General features: G+C 41.2%; 1 protein-coding gene across 1 annotated transcript; it reads left to right on the top strand.

Moving 5' to 3' along the window:
* Nucleotides 1-577: 577 nt before the first annotated feature.
* Nucleotides 578-15,578, top strand: RBP3 (retinol binding protein 3). Its single transcript, XM_066555101.1, has 4 exons — nucleotides 578-3,625; nucleotides 10,337-10,527; nucleotides 13,293-13,435; nucleotides 15,250-15,578. Exons 1-4 carry the CDS (start codon nucleotides 578-580, stop codon nucleotides 15,576-15,578), a joined length of 3,711 nt encoding a protein of 1,236 aa, XP_066411198.1.
* Nucleotides 15,579-20,820: the final 5,242 nt, after the last annotated feature.

Raw genomic sequence — 20,820 nt, 5'->3', positions numbered from 1 at the left:
GTGCTAAATGTCTGGAGTTCCTTGTTTGGAATCCTTAGTTATAGAATGTATGAACTGTCCTTTGCAGCTCAGACTAAAAAACCAAAGACAATGTATTGTAAGCAACTGTTGAAAGAATATTAAATATTGATACAATTTAGTCACTGAAGAATCTCCTGGTATAAGCTCTTCATAAATAATGGTAAAAGGCAGGATCATTGCTGTTCTAACTGTAGTAAAAATCAGTATTGCATTTAAGCTACTCACTTTCAGGATAAGCCAGGACCAGTTTGCAACAGGCAATACACTACCTTTTGGAAACAATTTACTGCTAGAAAGATCTTCCTTGATGATTGAAGTTCATTACTGTTTCATAAGAGGCCTGTGAAGTAGTAAGGAGCTGAACTTCATCTATTGGTGCACGTTGGATGATGCACTACATTTTAATGAGATTAAAGGTTTAATGCAGATAAGAGATCTGTTCAGTGCACCTGGATTCAACACAGGGATTTCAATGTGATTCAGAGTCATTGGAGAGCTATGTTCATCCTGATCGATAAGAGCTTCTGACTTCTTTTCTATTCCATACAAAGACAAAATGACCAGGACACATTTCTTGCTGTTTTCAGCACTGATCATATGCAGCATACCTGCTGAGGAAATCTTTCAGCCAACTCTAGTGCTGGACATGGCTAAAGTCCTTCTGGACAATTACTGCTATCCTGAAAACCTAGTGGGAATGCAAGAGGCCATTGAACAAGCAATCAAGAGCGGAGAGATCCTGGACATCTCAGATCCAAAGATGCTGGCCAGCGTCCTGACAGCTGGAGTGCAGGGTGCTCTGAATGACCCGAGACTGGTGATTTCCTACGAGCCATTACCACATGCAGTTCCCAAACAAGAAGCTGAGAGTTCCCCTACCCGTGAGCAACTCCTGAGTCTTATTGAGCATGTGATCATGTATGACAAGCTGGAAGGCAATGTTGGCTACCTGAGGATTGATTATATCATAGGAGAGGAAGTTGTGCAGAAAGTTGGAGCTTTTCTGGTGGACAAGGTCTGGAAGACACTGATAGACACATCTGCCCTGGTGATAGATCTTCGTCACAGCACTGGGGGACAGATTTCTGGCCTCCCCTTCATCATCTCGTACTTACATGAAGAAGACAAGAGACTGCATATTGAGACGGTATACAATCGTCCCTCCAACACCACCACAGAGATATGGACACTGCCAAAGGTGTTGGGAGAGAGGTACAGCAAAGACAAGAATGTCATTGTCCTGATCAGCCATCACACCACAGGAGTGGCTGAAGATGTGGCTTACATCCTCAAGCACATGAACAGAGCTATCACTGTCGGAGAGAAGACAGCCGGGGGCTCGCTGGACATCCAGAAGCTGCGTATTGGTCCTTCCAATTTCTATATGATGGTTCCTGTGTCACGATCTGTGAGCCCCTTGAGCGGGGGTGGACAGAGCTGGGAAGTGAGTGGGGTGATGCCGTGTGTGGCTACTGAGGCAGAGCAAGCCTTGCAGAAATCCTTGGATATCCTGGCAGTGCGCAGAGCAGTGCCTGGCACCATTAGCCACCTCAAAAACATATTAAAGGACTATTACAGCTTGGTGGAGAGAGTGCCTGTGCTACTGCGGAGCCTGGCCACCTCTGACTTCTCTTCTGTGCAGTCATCCGAGGACTTGGCCACCAAACTCAACACTGAGTTGCAGGCCTTGTCTGACGACCCCCGCCTGACAGTCCGAGTCATGATGCCAGGTGAAGCTGCTGATCCCCCAGCTGAGAAGCCAGTTGGAATGGCAGCTGACTTACCTGACAATGAGCAGCTGTTGCACGCCTTGGTGGATACCGTCTTCAAGGTGTCAGTGCTGCCAGGCAATATTGGCTACATGCGCTTCGATGAATTTGCAGACGCCTCTGTGCTTGCAAAGCTGGGGCCTTACATTGTACACAAAGTGTGGGAACCCCTTCAAAATACAGAGAACTTGATCATGGACCTACGTTACAACCTTGGAGGCCCTTCCTCCTCTGCTGTGCCTGTGCTACTCTCCTATTTTCAGGATCCTGCTGCTGGTCCTGTCCATCTCTTCACAACTTATGACAGACGCACCAACCGTACCCAGGAGCACAACAGCCAGGCAGAACTGCTGGGCCAGTCCTATGGGGCCAAGCGTGGCATCTACCTGCTCACCAGCCACCATACTGCTACAGCTGCTGAGGAGTTTGCTTACCTCATGCAGTCCCTGGGCCGTGCCACACTGGTCGGGGAGATCACAGCAGGAAGCCTCTCACACACCCGTACCTTCCCTCTGCTGCAGCCCGGGCCAGGAATAACCCGTGGCCTGACTATCACAGTTCCTGTTATCACCTTCATTGACAACCACGGGGAGAGCTGGATGGGTGGAGGAGTTGTTCCTGATGCCATAGTGTTGGCTGAGGATGCACTGGAGAAGGCTGAAGAAGTCCTAGCCTTCCACAAGAACATGGGAGTACTTCTGGAGGGTACCGGGCAGCTCCTAGAGGCTCACTATGCCATCCCAGAGGTGGCTGCTAAGGCCAGCGCTATGCTCAGTGCCAAACGGGCCCAAGGAGGTTATAGATCAGCTATAGATCCCGAAACTTTGGCTTCCCAGCTCACCAGTGACTTGCAGGAGGCCTCTGGAGACCACCGGCTTCACGTCTTCCACAGCCATGTGGAACCAACACCAGAAGAGCAGCTTCCCAATGTGATTCCCAGCCCTGAAGAGCTGAGCTACATCATTGAGGCACTCTTCAAAATTGAGGTATTGCCAGGGAACCTGGGTTACCTTCGCTTTGATATGATGGCTGAGGCAGAAACGGTGAAGGCCATTGGGCCACAGCTGTTGCAGATGGTATGGAACAAGCTGGTGGACACGGATGCCATGATCATTGACATGAGGTACAACACAGGTGGCTACTCCACTGCCATCCCAATACTTTGTTCCTACTTCTTTGATCCCGAGCCTCGGAAACACCTCTACACTGTCTTTGATCGTAGTACCTCCCGCAGCACAGAGGTGTGGACTCTCCCCCAGCTCACTGGCAAGAGATACGGCTCCCTCAAGGACATCTACATCCTAACAAGCCACATGAGTGGCTCAGCAGCTGAAGCTTTCACTCGCTCTATGAAGGACCTACACCGGGCCACAGTTGTCGGTGAGCCCACAGTCGGCGGATCCCTCTCGGTGGGCATTTATCGTGTTGGGAACAGTTCCCTATATGCCTCCATCCCCAGCCAAGTGGTGCTCAGCCCAGTCACTGGAAAAGTATGGAGTGTGTCTGGGGTGGAGCCACACATCACCATCCAGGCCAGTGAAGCCATGGCTGTAGCTCAGCACATTGCCAACCTGCGTGCCCAGGTGCCACAGATACTGCAAACTGTGGGCAAGCTTGTGGCAGGTAATTATGCCTTTGTGGACATTGGGACTGTTATAGCATCCAACCTCACAAAGAACATCAACAAAGACAATTATAAAAGGATCAATACAGAGGAAGAACTTGCTGGGAAGGTGACTGCCATCTTACAAGCTCTTTCTGATGATGAACACCTGAAATTACTCTACATCCCTGAACATGCCAAGGACAGTATCCCAGGATTCATGCCAAAACAGGTACAGCTCTCTCATATTCAGCTATAGAGATGGCAGCTGGAATGGGAGCATTAAGTCAGATACCTTATCTTTTTTCTAGCCCAAACCATAAATCTACCCAGATTTACCTGTACCCAGAGGAGAAGCCAATGCCTGAGTAGGTTTTGTGGGCTGAGCTGTCTCTGACACTTAGGGGAGTAGCTTGTGGAATTTGATGGTAGTTCTGGATGCACAGATTTTGGAAACAACCTTCAGGCTGTGAATCTCAGTTGCCATATGCCACAAGCAAAAATGTAGTGTGTCTGAGTTAGAGGTAAGATATCTCATTGTTTCTGTGATCCCTCCTCTTTCAATTATGCAGCTTTTTCAGCTGTAATTAATTCAGAAACCCTCTGGTTTCAAACCCAGGTTGTAATTTGAGGGAAGTTTAGTTGGACTAGAGTAAATGCATACAACTCACTAAACATGCAGTCATGTGCTCTTTGGTGGACCTCTCTATATAAAATTTTAGCAGCTGACATCTATTACACCAGAATAATCAGCAACTCCTTTGGTAGTGGCAGTGGAAAGTTGTTCTAATTGTATCTCACGCTCAGCATCAGAGAGTTTCCTAGTGACCTAGAAATATTTTGGAAGAAGTATCTGGGTGGAAGTTAGGTGACCCCAGGGAGAAATTGATTTTTAATAATCTACTTTTGCCCTTGCTGTGTGGTTTGCATAACAGTCTGTGCTTTGTTCTGAGCCCGAGTGTTTATACACTGGTCTGCCTTGGCAATCTTTCTTGTTCATTGTTGTGCTGGAGGGAGCTCCCAGGAGCACTTGTTAAAATTCCATCTTCAAATTAAATAGAGGGTTAGGATAACCTGATCCCTTTCTTGGATGGAGTTAGCTGCTTTCTGGCTACTGCACTAGCAGGGCTATCAGAGACGTATTTTCTCCAGGGACTCATAAAATTACTTTTGAAGAGAACGCATTTGCCTTTGCAATGAACCAGAGTAGACCAAGTGTCAGGTAACTATTAAATGCTTCCTGGGGGAGGAAATCCATGGACTTCCACACTCTGAAATTTTTGGCATGCATGATTAAAGTGGCCATGACCTTTATGGTATTATCACAAATACTAAGGTAAAGGACAAAATCTAAGCATTGCCAGGGATGGATTTTTTTTTTCAAGTTTGTTAACCAAGAGATGCTGGCCCCATTCTTGCCTCTAAGATTAAATGGAAATAATTAATTAAAGGCGTTTTCTATTCCAGCACTCTCCCTCCTAATTTGGTTGTGTGAAGAAAACTTCACTCTAAAGATATTTAAATGCTTTTGACTAGAGTCAAAGAAGAGTTCCATGCTCAATTATTATCGACATACCAGTAGCGACACATCATAATTTCTCCCCATTCTATAAAATGGAAAAATCTTGTAAATTAGCCACTGTGTTCACTGAAGGTTGTTAATGAATACTCTTGGTGATTTTTACTTGTTCAGATCTTACTTTATTCAGACCTTAAACGTCAAGAACATGACATAGGGGACAAGTATCTTATTTGTCACATGACATAAAATTCTGATCCTGATAGAGCTAGTGAAGAAATGCCATTATGTTATTCAATGGCTCTGTTTTACCATCTTTGTCAAGCAAAATGATTGGGAGAGGTCAGGGACACATCTATAAGAAGGAAATCACATCAGTGTGGATGAAAATTAGGACAAATGTGTGATTTCTCCAAGGTGAAATAATGTATAAAGAGCAGAGAATCACATCTCTTGTGAGACTAAAATGGTTTCCAGAGGCAGAAGCATTCCCTCATACTGCTGGAGGAAACTGGGAGTCAGACAAGAGATCATTAGATGTTAAAGAAGACACTGAAGTCATTAAAGGATTTTCCTTGAGATGGAGGTAAAAGAAAATTCACCCATTCCACAGAGCCCTGGGCAGCAAGAGTGCCTTCATCTCCTGTTTTGTTTTTGCAGCCATAAGAGGGATGCTTTCTGTGGAACATTTCAGTACCCCAGAGAGCAAATACCTTTAGCGTACAGTGAAGCATATATGATAGCCTTAGCTGTGTTTGCAAATTTAAAAAAAATTAAATTCAGCAGCCCGATATATGGACATAGTGGCTTTCTTAATCGATATGACATTATTCCTTAAAAACCTAAGAGCTGGTTTTTCTCTTGTGCTACCTATCTTCCAAGCCATCCTCTCCCTTGACAGCAGAATTTTACTGTTAATGACCTTGATGGTGAAGCAGATCCAACACAATTAACACAGTGATGATGAATAACTACAGGAAGGATGGGATGGGACATAGGAGACAGACAAGTGAAATGCATGCAGACCTGTGCATCTGCTGCACTAGAATAGCTGCTGAAGCATAGTACAGAGGAGTGAATATGTCTCCTCTAAGCAGCAGCAAGGTCACTGCTAGTCAGAGCAGTCAGCTGCATAAATGCCACTTTGCAGAGTCAGACTTCCTTCAGGCAAATTTTGTCTATATTTTTTGTGATCCAGAAAATAACATTTTGCTTATAAGGCAGAGCTCTGCAAACTTGCTGACCTGCAGTTTAATAATCCTTGCTTCTTATTCTCTCTCTCCATGGAAGAACTGCTGCCTGATTTTGGCATAGGTGTTATGTCCAATTAGATTGATGAGGAGTCTCCCTGAGTAATTATTTTGGCCCCTTCTTAATGACCAAATACTTTTAGTGCAGTCTTTTCACCTATGAGAATTTTTGTAATGACAGTTTAGATAAGCAGCTGAAAGTGATCAGAATATCAGACAAAGACTAGTATCAGAATAAAAGGCAAAAACTAATCCTTTGTAAAGAGAGATTTTTTTCTTGCATTTCAAGTCCTACTATTTCCAGGTGATTAATATCTATATATAGGAGAGTATTGTACTTGCTGAAGGAGGCAATAGTTAGAGATGTTTCACCAGAAAGAAGTATGCTTGTTCATATCCCTTCATTAATGAGTGAAATCAAAATGGTCAGCCTCCAAGTGTCAAGATAAATAATCAAATTCCTACATCTGTTGCTAACAAGTGGAAAAACAATTGTTGTAGGCCCATATGATGTTGATTTATAGCAACATAACCACAGTAAAGACAGTGGTCCTATGCAAGTTTATGCAAGAGAAAAATGTCTCATGTTTAACTCTCATTAGCTCATGTTTAGCTCTTCACCTTTTGCAATCTTTGCTTGCTTGTTTTTGGGGTGATAGTTGTTCACTGCACAATTCTGGGAAAAAAGTAGCTTGTTTAGGGGAGTCCTGTAAAAATGTAAATAGGTTTTTCAGAGTTCATAACCTGAGCACAAGTCAATAGGGTCAAGCCGTTGCAGTAAATACTCATCATCATCAAACTGGAATGGATAAGGAAGAATATAATCAGGAAGACATGAAATCTTCTGCTACATTTAGCTCTAAAGAAAATTCATCTAGAGTATCATATGTAAAGTTTTGGGCAATGGTTTTCTGGAAGGATGTGGCTCAAGTATGGAGACAGCAGAAAAGAGGGACAGGAGTAAAGAGACTAATGAATAAAAGTAGCCTTCAAAAAGTTTAAAATATTTGAGTTGTTTATTCCAGAGAGAAGAAAACTGAGAGGAGACATGAAAACAGTCTTCAGATACGTAAGAGACTGTTTCAAATATGAAAAGAATAATCTCTTCCCTTGTCCATAGTAAATAGGCCAAGAAGCAATGCACTTAAACAGTACAAAGTAGTGAACTTAGACTGTTTACACCAGATCTTGAAAACATCTTTCTAATAGTAAGGCTGGTGACGTACTAGGGTGGATTGCCTGGAAATCACCCAGTAAAATGTGTGTTGTTAAGAGCAAGTGAGAAGGAGCTGTCAGGGCTAGAGCTGAGCCTGCTCAGACCTTGAGCTGGGGGCCTAATGAACAGTTCCATTCCAGCCTGTGAGGGTACACAAGGAACCCAAATGTTCTGAGAAAAGTGCAGCCCTGCCACTCAGCCCTCCTGATCTCATGGTTCTTAAACTAATCTCAGGGTTTGCAATGGTATTGCAAGGGTCTTTGCTGATAATATTTTAACAGCCAGCAGTTGACAGCACTAGCATCCTTAATGGAAGTCAGAGTTATCTTACAACGGTCAGCACAAAAATAGCTATGGAAAAACAGGTTCCATCTCAATAGAAAAAACAAGGGAGATATGAAAAGAGAGAAAAGATGGGAGAGGCACATTTAGAAAAGTGGCTTGCCCATGGCTGGGGTTTGTGTCAGAATCAGGGATCAAACTCCATGCACAAGTCCTAGGACAGCATTGTAATGTCCTATTTTGTGTGACATCATGTGTTTTACTTACACCACTCACCTGTGAAAGGGGTCTGCAGAATAGGAATGCAGACCCTTATATAGTTAATGAAGAAACATTTTTCCTTGGCTTAAAGTGGAGTTAGCTTGGAGGTTCCTTAGTGTAGCCACATTGCTTATAGAGTGCACCTGAGGGTTTATATTTAACAACAAGTCTTTTGTATGTAAACACTGTCTGACTGTGCAGCAGATCTTACTTTCAGCTGCATCCTGTCCCAGCTTGTCCTTGGCCCGCAAACAGAGCCCTGCCTTCCAAAGGAGAGTGTGTGGTTCCTTCCTGAAGCTTGATTTACCTCCTTAGGTACCATTTACCTTCTTACTGGCATGTGGCTCACGTGCCAGTGTCATGAACTTGCAGTTTTGCAGGGCAGTAACTCTCTAAGACCAGTCACTGGCTCCTCATCTCTTTTGCTGAAAGGTTCAGACACTTTCCCTGGCACCTCAAAATTACATTTTGAGAGCTTTTCATCTGATTTCCAGTCTTAGAACTTTATTAATAGATACATTTTCATACTTTTTCTTGCAGCCATGAAGAGCTTTCATTTAAATCCTTGCACATTTATTTCACCCCATAAGACCTGGAGTGAGCAACCTTCCCACCTTGAAATTTATAATGAATTTTCAAATGTTATCAAAACTGAAGTCCTCATGGAACAAAAATGTGATGCATCACAGTAAAAGAACAAGTCAAGAAAAAAATTATCAGACAGTTATTACTCTTTACATGTTTATGTGTATGCATTTAGCAGTTATCACTGGAGACAGAGATAAGACATTTCTGTGTTTAGTTAAAATATCATTAGCAAGTGGCTGAGATTAACAGATCGGTTTTATTTGTAGATGTTACTAATGAGTGATGTTTTTATTTTCCTCCTGAGGGGGACCAGTATCTCTGAACTAGACATAAGTTCTTTCAGAACAATCAGTGCATGCTGGGTGTATCTTTCAAAACTGTGATTAGTTAATCAAAGTACAGTGAGCAGATCAGGTATAACTGCTGCCACTGAGAAGTGGATTGGAAATGACAAACTCAGCAGTGCTGGACTGATGTGTTTACAGTCCAGATACAATGGTTATTTTCACAAGGTATAGTGAAAAGAAGAGTACAGAAAAGAGTTTGCTCTTATCATCAGGTCAGCAGCTACTGGCCAACAGGGCTTTTAAATTAATGATTGAAAATTTGATAATTTTGGCATACATCAGGGACTGAATGATAAAGTGTCATATGGAAGGTAATCTTCCCCTAAGTAACCTCAATCTGTGTCAAACACATTCACACACCTTGGAAAAAAACTCTTTCTGCTGTGGCAGACCTGCTTTTGTCAGGAGCACAGCTCCAGCCAGAGCACTATATAGAGGTCAGGAGATCACTTGACATCTCTGCAGTTGCAGAGAGCCCAAGTGCCTGCCCAGTTCTGTGGCAGGTTGTAGACTGGGAGAGCACCTCTGGCACATGGCTCACGGCTGACTCCTTGTTCTTTTGACTGTAAAAGCATGGATTGTCTGGGGATGAGCTATGGCAGAGGGCAACTGATTAAAAAGAAGGTATAACACCATTTTCACAGCAACCCTGAGGACAAAAGACCAAATTGATGAAGGTCATATAAGTCATATGTATTCTAAATTCTTATCTCAAGCTGAAGGAGACTATTCCATTTTCAGATACTGCATACAAAATAGAAGTTTAGCAACAGGAGCTGGCTATGTCTCAATGCATACAGGGGTTACTAGGAGAACTTTATTATTTGGCTACACATTGCTACTAAAAAATGTCTGCTCTTTAATAACATAAGCTAAGCAAAATTAAATAAATCGCAACCTAACACGTGAGGCTCCAGGCACATGGCCACCACATAAGAGATTTAACATATCTGCTTCATGAGTATCCTAGCACATGCCCAACACATCAGGCTCCTCTCTCTCACAGGGACTGGGTCATTCAGAGGGGCTGGGGCACTCGCACCTGCAGCCAGCAGCTGTTTGTGCCATGAGGCCAGTCAAGAGATTATGAAAGTCCCAGGTGCGCGTTTAGAAACAACTCCTAAAGGCAACATATGGGCTTGGGTGGCAGGCCTGGGATCTGTGCTGCAGGCTGGGATTGTTCTTGAAGCCTCTTTGCTTCAAGGAAATTGTTGTATTTTTGAAAAATAAAATGAGCTCTGGGATATAGGAGGCTGATCCGGATTCTGGGTGTGTTATTGATAAACCTTATACTGCGCAAAAATTCATTAGGCAATGCTAACCTATGTTTAGTGTGCAAAAATATTGTAAAATTTAGTATGTTTTTCAAACTTGGTCACATTCCTCACACATATCCCACCTGGATTAAACACAACCCACATAATTTTGTGTCAAGATAGTGCCAGCAAATGATTTTTTTTGTTTTTCTGTACTCTTTCAGATCCCTCCACCAGAAGTATTTGAAGATTTGATTAAATTTTCATTCCACACAAATATATTTGAAAACAACATCGGCTATCTGAGATTTGATATGTTTGGAGACAGTGAACTTCTAACCCAGGTGTCTGACCTAATGATAGAGCATGTTTGGAAGAAGATTGTTCACACAGATGCATTAATCATAGACATGAGGTAAACCTTTGAATGGCAAATAACCAAAGCTCTTTCAAAGCAGCATTTTATTTGTAACAGTGAATTAGCTTTACATGGCTTGCTGTCCTGTTTACAGGCTTACATTGCTAGGATTGAATGAGAAAAGGAAAACAGCCAAGGAAAATAATAACAGTCTGGAAGTATATCTCAAGATAAATTGTATTATCACTTGAGATGTTTAGAACTAAATAGGCAAATTTAGGTAATAGTTTGCAGAATGCAAATCTGGACCTTACATGCATTTTATTTCTCTAATCTAACTCTCCATGTGCCACATATATATGTAAATAAATCTTTTACTTCATGTAGTGGCCAAGTGATTCAACAATCAAAAAGACAGACCATGTTTAAGGCTGTGGCCTTTAATTTAATTTAATTTAATTTGCCATCTATGCAGTGCTAAATAATTCTGGGTAATCAGGTCTGTCCAGAACAGGCCCTGTGCACAGAGGAATTCAGAGGTCCTGTAGCCCTCCTGGGCCCTGCTGCACCAAGCTGCAGCATCGTACACCTGCTCTGCTTAGAATTCTTCTGGACACTCCAGTGTGTCAACGGTGCTCCAAATCTTATGAGCCATAAGATGTCATCCATTTATCACCAGCTATCAAAGCAGATCAATATAAATATGTACATTAATATAAAAACTTACATTTCCTCCACAATATTTAGGGAAGTAATTCCCTTGTTGTGGTCCAGAGCTAATGTGTGGGAGCCCAGAACATTACAAATATAAACCAAAGAGGGACTTTGTAAGAACTTGGTTTTAATGTTAGAACCACTTGCATCTATTTTCATCACAAGGTTCTTAATATTTGGTAATCTTCTTAATACTCTTGTGGGATTTTCAGCATAGGGCGGAAAAGTTGAGCACAGTGATGAGAGCAGAGATAGAGATCTCACTGTGTGAGCACAGAAGAAGCAAGGCAGCTACCAACATAACATACCATGACTGAATTTGATTTCAGCAAAAGCTCCACCATCTTGCACTAGACTTGAGATAGCATTGGGACTTTCCTCTTTCTCGCCCCAGTTTTCTCCCAAACTAAAAATTTCAGGGCTAAGGGCACTGAAACAGCAAATATGAAATCACATCTCAGGTACCAAATGGCATTATTATAGCTCTTTTCATGTGTTGATTGGTTTTGGTTTATTCTTTTTCTATTAAGTGTATTTTCAGTCCTTTGAGTGCACATAAAAGACTCAGTCTCTGAAGGTATACAAAAGAGAACCCCAAACAAACCTTTCGAAATTCTCTGTTAGCCAATCTTATCATTTTAAGATGATTTAAATTCTACGTGGGATTAACTATAATGAGTAATGTTTCTCATTTTACAAGTTTTCCTCCCTGAAACAGCTGGGTCACTCATGAATTTCATATTTGGAAAATTTCAATTTTGCATGGGGTTAACCATAATTCCTAATGTCTCTCACCTTGATAGTCCCCTTTCACAGAACAGCTGTGCCACTCATGAACTTCATCTTTTTAACCCTCACAGCATTGATAGGGGACACTGATAAAATAAAAGGCCTCCCTAAGGTCACATAAGACATCTGTAAGAAGGAGCACTAGCATCCAAGAGTTGAGTTAAAACTCTGGCACCTGCTCAGTCATTATTACTGACTGAAGTTGTTGCAGTTTCACTGTCTGCAAGAAGAGCATTCCAGCACTGCCCTGCCTGCCACCACCTCCAGCACTGGTGGCACCTGTGTGAGCTGGGCTCTGCTGGGCTGGGTTTGGCTGGCTCTGCTGGGCTGAGCACCAGCAGCAGCAGCACCCCCGGCAGCACGGCACCACCAGGGACACGCTGGAGATGGCTCTTTAACTTCCAGCCAGTCACACTGTCAGTCATACAGCTCCCAAATGCTGAAGAATAAAGACTTCACTCTTCAGAACAGAAGCCTCCTAGACTGTCGGATCCTTTTCTGGAGGTGAAAAGTCTTAGCCATAGATTGAACTGAATAAAGTCATTTTTCAGCAGGTTTTTGCTGGAATACCTGTTCTGGGTTCTCCTAAAATCATCTACAGGAAAGCACTGAATCCACACTTCAGTAAGTAAAGTAAAAGCATTTCTAGAGCTGTATCTGCTCTAGTATTAGTGAAAAGTGACAGGCAAAAATATTTTGGTAGTTAATTGCATGTATTCATAGCAGGGGTTCTCCAATGACAGGCTCTTCAGTAAAATTAACCTTCAAAGACTGCTATGCAATTAAACTGCAACCAAAGTTTTCAATCATTAGGCACAAAAAATTACCTCAATAAAACCACTAAGTTTTCTCATTTTGTGTAGCAAAAATAAGAACACAACAGTTCTACAAGCATATGTTGCTTTAATTGGAATCTACTTTTATGTATTAGGGCTTAGGTTTTCACTCCTTGCTGCCTATGTCAGGAACAGAATGGGTTACTCAGAGGAGAATAACAAGAATCTGATGTTTCTCTGCAGATCCAAAGTCTTTGCTTACTTTCTGATTTTTTCTAGGTAACATCAAGAAAAAAAATAGACTTTTAAGTTTTGTGTTTTCTTTGGAAGTTAGTTGTGAGAAATGATGGTCTGACACTCTTAGACAGGATTTTGCTTATCTGATAGACATGCAAATGCTGATGGGGAGAATGACTATAAATATATCAAAATGTAACCATAAGCCTTTTCAGGACTGATAATAAGGAACAATACTTGGAAGGGAGATTTACTGCCTGACACAAATTTTCACTTGTTTCCTTAATATTTTTAATTTTTGCAAAGGTATAATATTGGAGGCTCCACTACACCTATAGCAATCCTATGCTCGTATTTCTTTGATGAAGGACACCCAGTTCTCTTGGACAAAGTTTATGACAGACCCAGTGACTCAGTAAAGGAAATATGGACCCACCCTCAGCTCAAAGGTAAATGACAATTTCTTTTCAGCTTAGCTTTTCATTTCAGATGTCTCTCCTTGCCATTTTAAAGTGAGGCATTAAATCCTGTAACTTAGTTAGTGGAAGCACCTGCCGTGATCAGCTCAAGCTGTGTAAAGAATGTAGAAACAAAAAATGTGCATTTCAGCCATGTCACTCAATGCCAACTACAAATAAACAGTTTATCACTCCTTGAAATGGGCTGTTAGGCAGAGAGGTCTGTAAATTGGTCCCCAGAAGTTCAGCCAAATACTGTGTACAGCAGCTGTAACTTGTTGCTTTTAAAAGTTGCCAAAATTAAAAATTAATCCCGTGCTGCCTGGACCTCTAGTAAGGTCTCTTCCAACACTCCCATGCAGTTTTATGAATTACTCCCTACTACCTACCTGTGTCATCCTCTACATCAGTAGATGAAAACACCCTAATACCCCAGTTTGTCCAGACAAGACAAAGAAAAACACTAAATTTTGTACATCTGGGTGAGTTTGAAGCATTTGGCAATGAGTCACACACACCCCACACATACCCTGCCCAGTTTGTGGAAGCTGAAAGGATGCTGCAACATGCAGAAACAGAGCTCTTCGGTGCTCACAGGCTGCAGTTAGAGTGCTAAGAATCCTTAAACATGGGGGTTAATCATTTCCCCCTCTTAAGCTAAGACTGCAGCAAAAAAGTTAATGGTGTGTGCAGTTGTTAGCCTGGATCTTGCTGAAATGGTTAAATTTTGTCCATCTATTTTCCCAGGCAGTCAGAGGTGGGTTGTGCTTAGGGATATGATTTCTATGGACACAGTCCAGTTCCCATCAAAGAGAACTGGCAGACTCATATTAACTTCAAAGGACCTGGATCTGGTCCTGTATTATATAGATCTAGCGTGAAAAGAGTATTTTAATGGTTATTATGTTTATGGTGAAATGAGAAGACAAAAGATGGTGTGAAAATTAATTACCATGCTATTGGGCCCCTCTCTTAGAATTTAGTATGAGAATTATATGTCATATTATTACTTACTCATAAATTGACATTTTTAGAGCAGTTTACTTTTCAAGCTATCAAGTCCTAGTTGTTACCCACTGGTCACCTTTTCAAAAAAACTAAACTATCAAAAAGTATCTAGCATGTTCAGATATATTGAAATAAGTTTCAAAGCCCTTCCTATTCCTGTCAGCTGTTTTATGTAAGAAAATGAGATACTTGGCTCAGACCCTAATAATAAAGGGGTATTTGTTGAAGGGTTTGGGACAAAGGTCATGTATAGCATCCATTTACAAACTATAAAAAAACTGTGGGAAACCACTGTGATTGTAATTTCATAAAATAATGCCTGCACAGTTGCAGGCCAAGCTCTATGACAGTCATGTTCCTAGAGCAGGGATGAGGGTGAAACTGAAGATGCTTCTGGATGAGTTTTGACTACTCCTGTTGCAATGGTGAAAAATGTCATTTTTCTCACGTGTCTATTCTGCTACTCTGATGAGATCTGGAGCTCCTGTAAAAGTCAAAGCTACAGAAGAGCAAAGAGTGGTAATCATGAGCTGGCTTCTCTCCTCATGGAGCTCATAGCCAGAAGCTGATGGCACAAGAGCACCACACAGGGTGACAGCCTTTTTTCACAGCATATAGTCCGGGCTAGTGTTGAAAGTACTTTAATACTATCATAGGCACAAAGTAAATTTCCAACTGCTTGGGTTGTTAATAGCAGGTAGGGAGCAAATCCTCTATCTTGGCTTCTCTTTGCTCTACTATACAAATAAACCTCTGAAAATGGATCCATTTCTGATGGGTTTTTTCCTACCTTACAGGGGAGAGGTACGGCTCTCAGAAGGGGCTGGTAATCCTTACCAGTGCTGTGACAGCTGGGGCTGCTGAAGAGTTTGTACACATAATGAAGAGACTGAGCAGAGCTCTCATCATTGGGGAGCAGACCAGTGGTGGCTGCCATTCCCCACAGACATATCAGGTAGATGAAACCAACTTCTACGTTGTCATCCCCACCTCCAGATCAGTCATCTCTGCAGACAGCCCCTCTTGGGAAGGGAAAGGAGTCCCTCCTCACATAGAAACACCCGCTGAAACAGCACTCATCAAAGCAAAGGAGATGCTCAGTGCTCACCTACACAGCTCTAGATAGCCCCGTGGAGGAACACATCCCTAGTTCTTATGAAAAGAAAGCTAGCTACCAAATGTAAACCCTAGAAAGAAGTGGGAGCTTCGTTTCAGTCTCTATGGTCAGTGATTGGGTCCCTGTACATAGCTCAAGTGACTCCTTCCAACATGCTGGCATTTTCCCCCTTCTGTACAACCCAGCTCTTTCTGTGTGTGATTGAAATACTTGAATAATTCACTGGGGTTTCTGGATTCCTCTTCTGTAGTCAAACATAAATGTTCAGTGTGTAAGTTTTTTGAAGTGTAGTTACCAATCACAGATCTCCTTTCATCTCATAGAAAATCCCAGTTGTCAGTGTTGAAAGCATGTGAACAACTTTAAGGACAGAAAAGGCTCTTCTTCTTTGGAAATGGTGTGCATTCCTATTTATACATCTTGAAAAATTAGCAGTAGTTGGAACAGTCTGTTTTTCAAACTGCAAGAGCCAAATTAAGTCTCTTCTCCATTTCACCATTTAGATGTACCAAACATAACCATTCCCAGTCTGTCAGGGTGTCCAAGACTCCTGGTATTTGAAAGGAACATGCCTGCTCCTCTCAGTGTCTGTCAGAGGGGAGGATGAGCAGGACAAAGGCAGCACCTCGACTCTTCTACCCAGTGCCCAGGTCAACTGACTCAAGGAAAAGAATCATACCTTTTTTACTTAAGGATAAGATTATTTTGTTCTGTCCTGCTACAAAGACAGAAAAAAAAAAAAAAAAAGAAAGCTGAAAAATATTCTTTGCACCTTCTATCAAGCTACATATGAAGTGATAGTGGATTCCAGGATAACTCACAGAGATATTAACATGAGCTTAATGCACAACATTCCTTGTCCTTCCTACAATTCTTAGTTAAACAAATATCTTTGTAATTATTTAGAAATATGTGTAACTTTAACCTAGATCTCAGATTTTCTCATCTCTAAAAAATGCCAGCTGTAAGATAATTAAATTAGGGAAATGGTCCCCCAAAATTCAGTTGGAATCTACAGTAGTTACACATTGGTGTTCATTTGCTCATTTTTAAGTTCCTGCTGGTTTTTTTATAAATTGTGTTAAACACTTGACTTTCAGTTTTTACAGGAAGAAAATTTTAAGAACTAAATAGATTTTCCATCCTTTTTAATTGTCTTATCAACTACATTCAGTGTGATTGCTAACCTGAACTCTTTTGAGGCATTTTTATGTTCTGATTTTTATGAACTAGCTTGTTGTTAAACTTCTCAGTCTTGTGGAAAGAACTTTAATTAATTAAATCCCATACAGAATTTCATGTAAAGTGATATATGTATGAAGAATATTAAATACTCTTAATGTGTAAAAAAATGGAGTAGTCAATGAATGAGTAAACAACACTAATGTACATCTTCTAATGTCTTTTCAACCTCTTTAATATCTCAATGATCCACATAAACTGCTTTGTTTTCCTAAAAACAATCAGTTGTGCTGTCATGTACAAACAATTGTTAAGCTTAATATTTAGAAACTTTAGCCATCCATTCAAGGACAAAAAGCTATACCATATGGGCACAAATAGCAAATAAATTCTTCCCAGAGTAATATGGGGAATACAGATGTATCATAAATATGTCTAGAAATTGGAATCCAGTTGGAAAAACAAACAATGAAGATGCAATTGCTGGTGAGTCCATTTTAAATCAATAATGCTGTTAATTCACTAAAGTGATCAATTTCAGTGGAAAACTATTGTGCAACCTTGAGAATTTTATTACTTGACAAAATATTATTTGCTATTTCATAGTACTGGCTAATTAATATTGAAACTGCCAGGCTTAACAAAGGCCAGTGTGTTAAAAGCAATTTTTTCCTGTCTTCACAAACTGCTGTGTCATAGTTATGTCATCTCAATGAGTTTAGACCTCACAGAACTACAGTCAGTAATTGTGTAGAAAATTACACTGCATTGAAAGGTCTGAAAATCACAAAAGCACAAATGCAAATTAGTTATGCAAAGTCCATGGTTTGTGGTTTAAATGAGAAAGTTAGAAGGTTTTTAGGGAGGGGCAAGCAATTTCAGAAGTGCTCTTCCAGAACACAACAGGAAACATGATGAAACTGCCACCCTTCTCTCATCTGGTTCCAGAGCTGACATGGACATTCCACAATTTATAGCACCATTTTCTTATCATCCCACCTAGAATAACTTCTCAAATTTTAATCCTAATCATGTTCCTTTTAAAGGCAGAAAGAAAGGAGTTATCGTATCAGACTACCCAGCAGTATCCTCTTTCTCCTTCCAGCATTCATAGAACTCTAACCAAGAAATGACAGCCAGCTTTTATTTCTTTTGTGCTGCCTTAGTCCAGTGATTTCCAAACTGTGCCCTGTGGGATCTCATCCAGCTGATATTTCCACCTCAGATGCATCTGCAGAGGGCTCTGACCTCAGACCTTGGCAAACCATATACTGAGGGGGCACCTGGCCAGGTCACAGTGGGAACTGTGGGTTCTTGGGAGCTGGTGTGCTAACAGAACTACCCTGTATTTGGTCAAGCTTCCGCTTCTTGTTCTCAGTTGGTTCAGGACTCTGTTCAAATAAGGTCATGTTGCAAGTTCACGTTCATGATTGCACCTTTGCCCCTGCACCTGGCTGTGTTTGCCCTGCCCATGGGTCTTTGGTCCCAGTCTCTGTAACCTGTGGTCTCCACCTTTGTTATTTTCATTATTAAAGTTCTCATTTTAAGGGCTAGACCATCATTCCCATTCCTTATTTTGTCAGCTCCCTCCAGCCAAGCTGAGCAAGAGGATCAAAGCGAACTCTAAACTGCAATAATGCCTCATAGATCCAAGGAAGTGTACAGATTGCCTTGATTAGTGAAAAAACACCTCATAAAAAACAAGCAAATATATATTTCTGAAAAGCACATCTGAAATGCCATTTTGATGGAAAAACACATCTTCATCAGAAACAATTCAGGGATCAATGATCAGTGAGTGAACAAATATCGTAATCGGGCATTTCCTATCAGTAAACTCATTATCCATTGCAGAAACACAGCCTGCTTGACAGCCCTGTGTTGTGTCCTTTTTCACTGATCCAGAAACACATGTCATGAGAAACAGTTTTTTGATCAAAATTAACAGTTAGTTGCTAGCAAAGACAGGAAGAGAACCAGTTGGCTCATTGCAAATTGTCTCCTCTTGTTTTAAAAACAAAATTATTTTTCCCCCTTCCCTAGAATTTCTACTTGAATAAAAGACAGATCCCTGCTGTAAAATCACAGTATTTCACAGGGACAGAATGCAGTCCTTCATTTCTTCACAAACCCCCTGTTCTAGTGGAGTGCTTTCCTTCCAGCAGGATTTCATCTGCACCAATTTAAATTTTCAGACTTCTAGACATAAGGGGAAATAAGCTTCCAGCATGACTCAATTATAGGAAGTTTGTTTTTCTTTTTCTTGTTAGGCTTCCTTCTGCCTGTTCAATATTTGGTTCACTAAGCTTTAATATGAGTATTTTCATTTAAAGAAATAAAATCTCCAAAAATTTTGGATAAGCCCCCTGGTTTATGTAACCCAGTTTAGATGAGACAGTTAAATTTGAGACACATAAAAGACTTTCACTGTGCCTGCACAAAGAGCTGGTTTTATACATAGGGAATCAAGTTCTGGTTCTGTTGGCATCTGTGTGGTTTTGCACTGATACCAGCACAGATGCAGCAGGCAACAAGATGTCATATTGTTTGGCTGTATGGTTTGCTGTGTGTCTAAATAAGTCGTAGTTCACAAACCCCTTTACCTCAGAATAAGAAGAAATTTGTTAATGCAATCTTTACACTGATGGCCACCTACAAAAAAACAAGGACAGTATTGCACACACTGCCTGCTGTGTGATTTCCATGTTACAAGAGGGAAATCCTCAATCTTTACAGACCAGGACCACAGTGCACTGCCCCTGAGCTAGAAGAGGTGAGGAAAGTACCAGAAATCAAGCTTATTAAAAACCTCTCCTCATTTTTGCATTTTGAACCAGCTCTGCCACTTTTCGTAACTGCTTCTCCTCATAATTCTCTCTCTGTGCACAGAAGGCATTCCTACATTGCTTGGCATCACAGTATACAAACTGCTGTGGCTGAGATATGCCCACAAGGAAACTGGGTAAGAGTTCTTACCTTTTCTTTTTTCCCAAAGAAAACAACTCCATGACATAAAGGGAAGCTATTTCTCCCTGTAACCTTGCTGCCTGCTTAAGCCTCATACCAGAAGCAAAGTGAAGAAGTTTGATTACTGGTGAGTAATCAAACCTAGAGGCTGTAGGTCTAACACACTATTTGAAGAGTTTTGAGACTCGGCATCTGTTTTTCAGTGGTTGGTTTTCTACAGTTTGTCCAACAGAAAACCAGTGAAACCATGTAACCAGTAAGATTTGGTACTGTTTCATTCTAAATTACACACCAGGTGTAGTGCACTGGGAAAACAGGCATTTGGAGCAGGGTAATGTTGAAGTGATGTGCCAAAATAATACTGGGGAGCATTATACAGCTAGTCCTGTCTTTTTCCAGAAGAAATCCGAAGCTAGGTTTCTAATCATAAAACTGTTAAGAAAACATGGCATCTTTCAGTAAGTACAGAAAAGAACATTTTGCAGTAATGGTACCAAAAAATCTTTAGTCTTATTTATACTGGGCCAGGCTGATCTTAAAGGAATTAATATAAATCAGGAGTAGCAACATGGAATTATTCTGGATTTTCACTGGAATAAATGAGATCACAATCTGGCCTAAACTACTAATGGGAAATATAACCCTGACCATATATGAATGCAGTTACACCACAGAGTCCTTCATTACACTTTATGGACACTGACTTCACAGTAAACTGGCTGGCACCCAGGTGGAGTGAAATTTGGTCCATTAAACTTTGCCATAAATAAATTCCTTACACAGCAAATGTTATTGGACACAAAATAGAGATGGAAAGATTACAAGAAAACCACACCATCCCCTACTCAATGCAAGGTTGTTCCCTGTGCTCCATGTTTCAAAGTCTTTGTTCATTTTGTGTTTTAATGATTTAAGTGAAAGAGCTTCCACCACCGACCTTGAAAAGCTGTGTTACAATCCAACCAGAACTGTCTCCTAAACTGAAAGCATAATGTAATAGTTTTATCACTTTATGTTTCTGTCGTGGGTTTTCTGGGATGCTGTGGTCACACCACTGGGTGTTCAGATTTGAATATTGGCACCTGGTGTGGCCACTGGGGAC

The sequence above is a fragment of the Molothrus aeneus genome, chromosome 8 (genome assembly GCF_037042795.1).
Source record: "Molothrus aeneus isolate 106 chromosome 8, BPBGC_Maene_1.0, whole genome shotgun sequence".
Classification (NCBI taxonomy): Eukaryota; Metazoa; Chordata; class Aves; order Passeriformes; family Icteridae; genus Molothrus; species Molothrus aeneus.
Note: the sequence above shows the minus strand (reverse complement) of the source record. Positions and strands in the feature narration are given on the sequence as shown.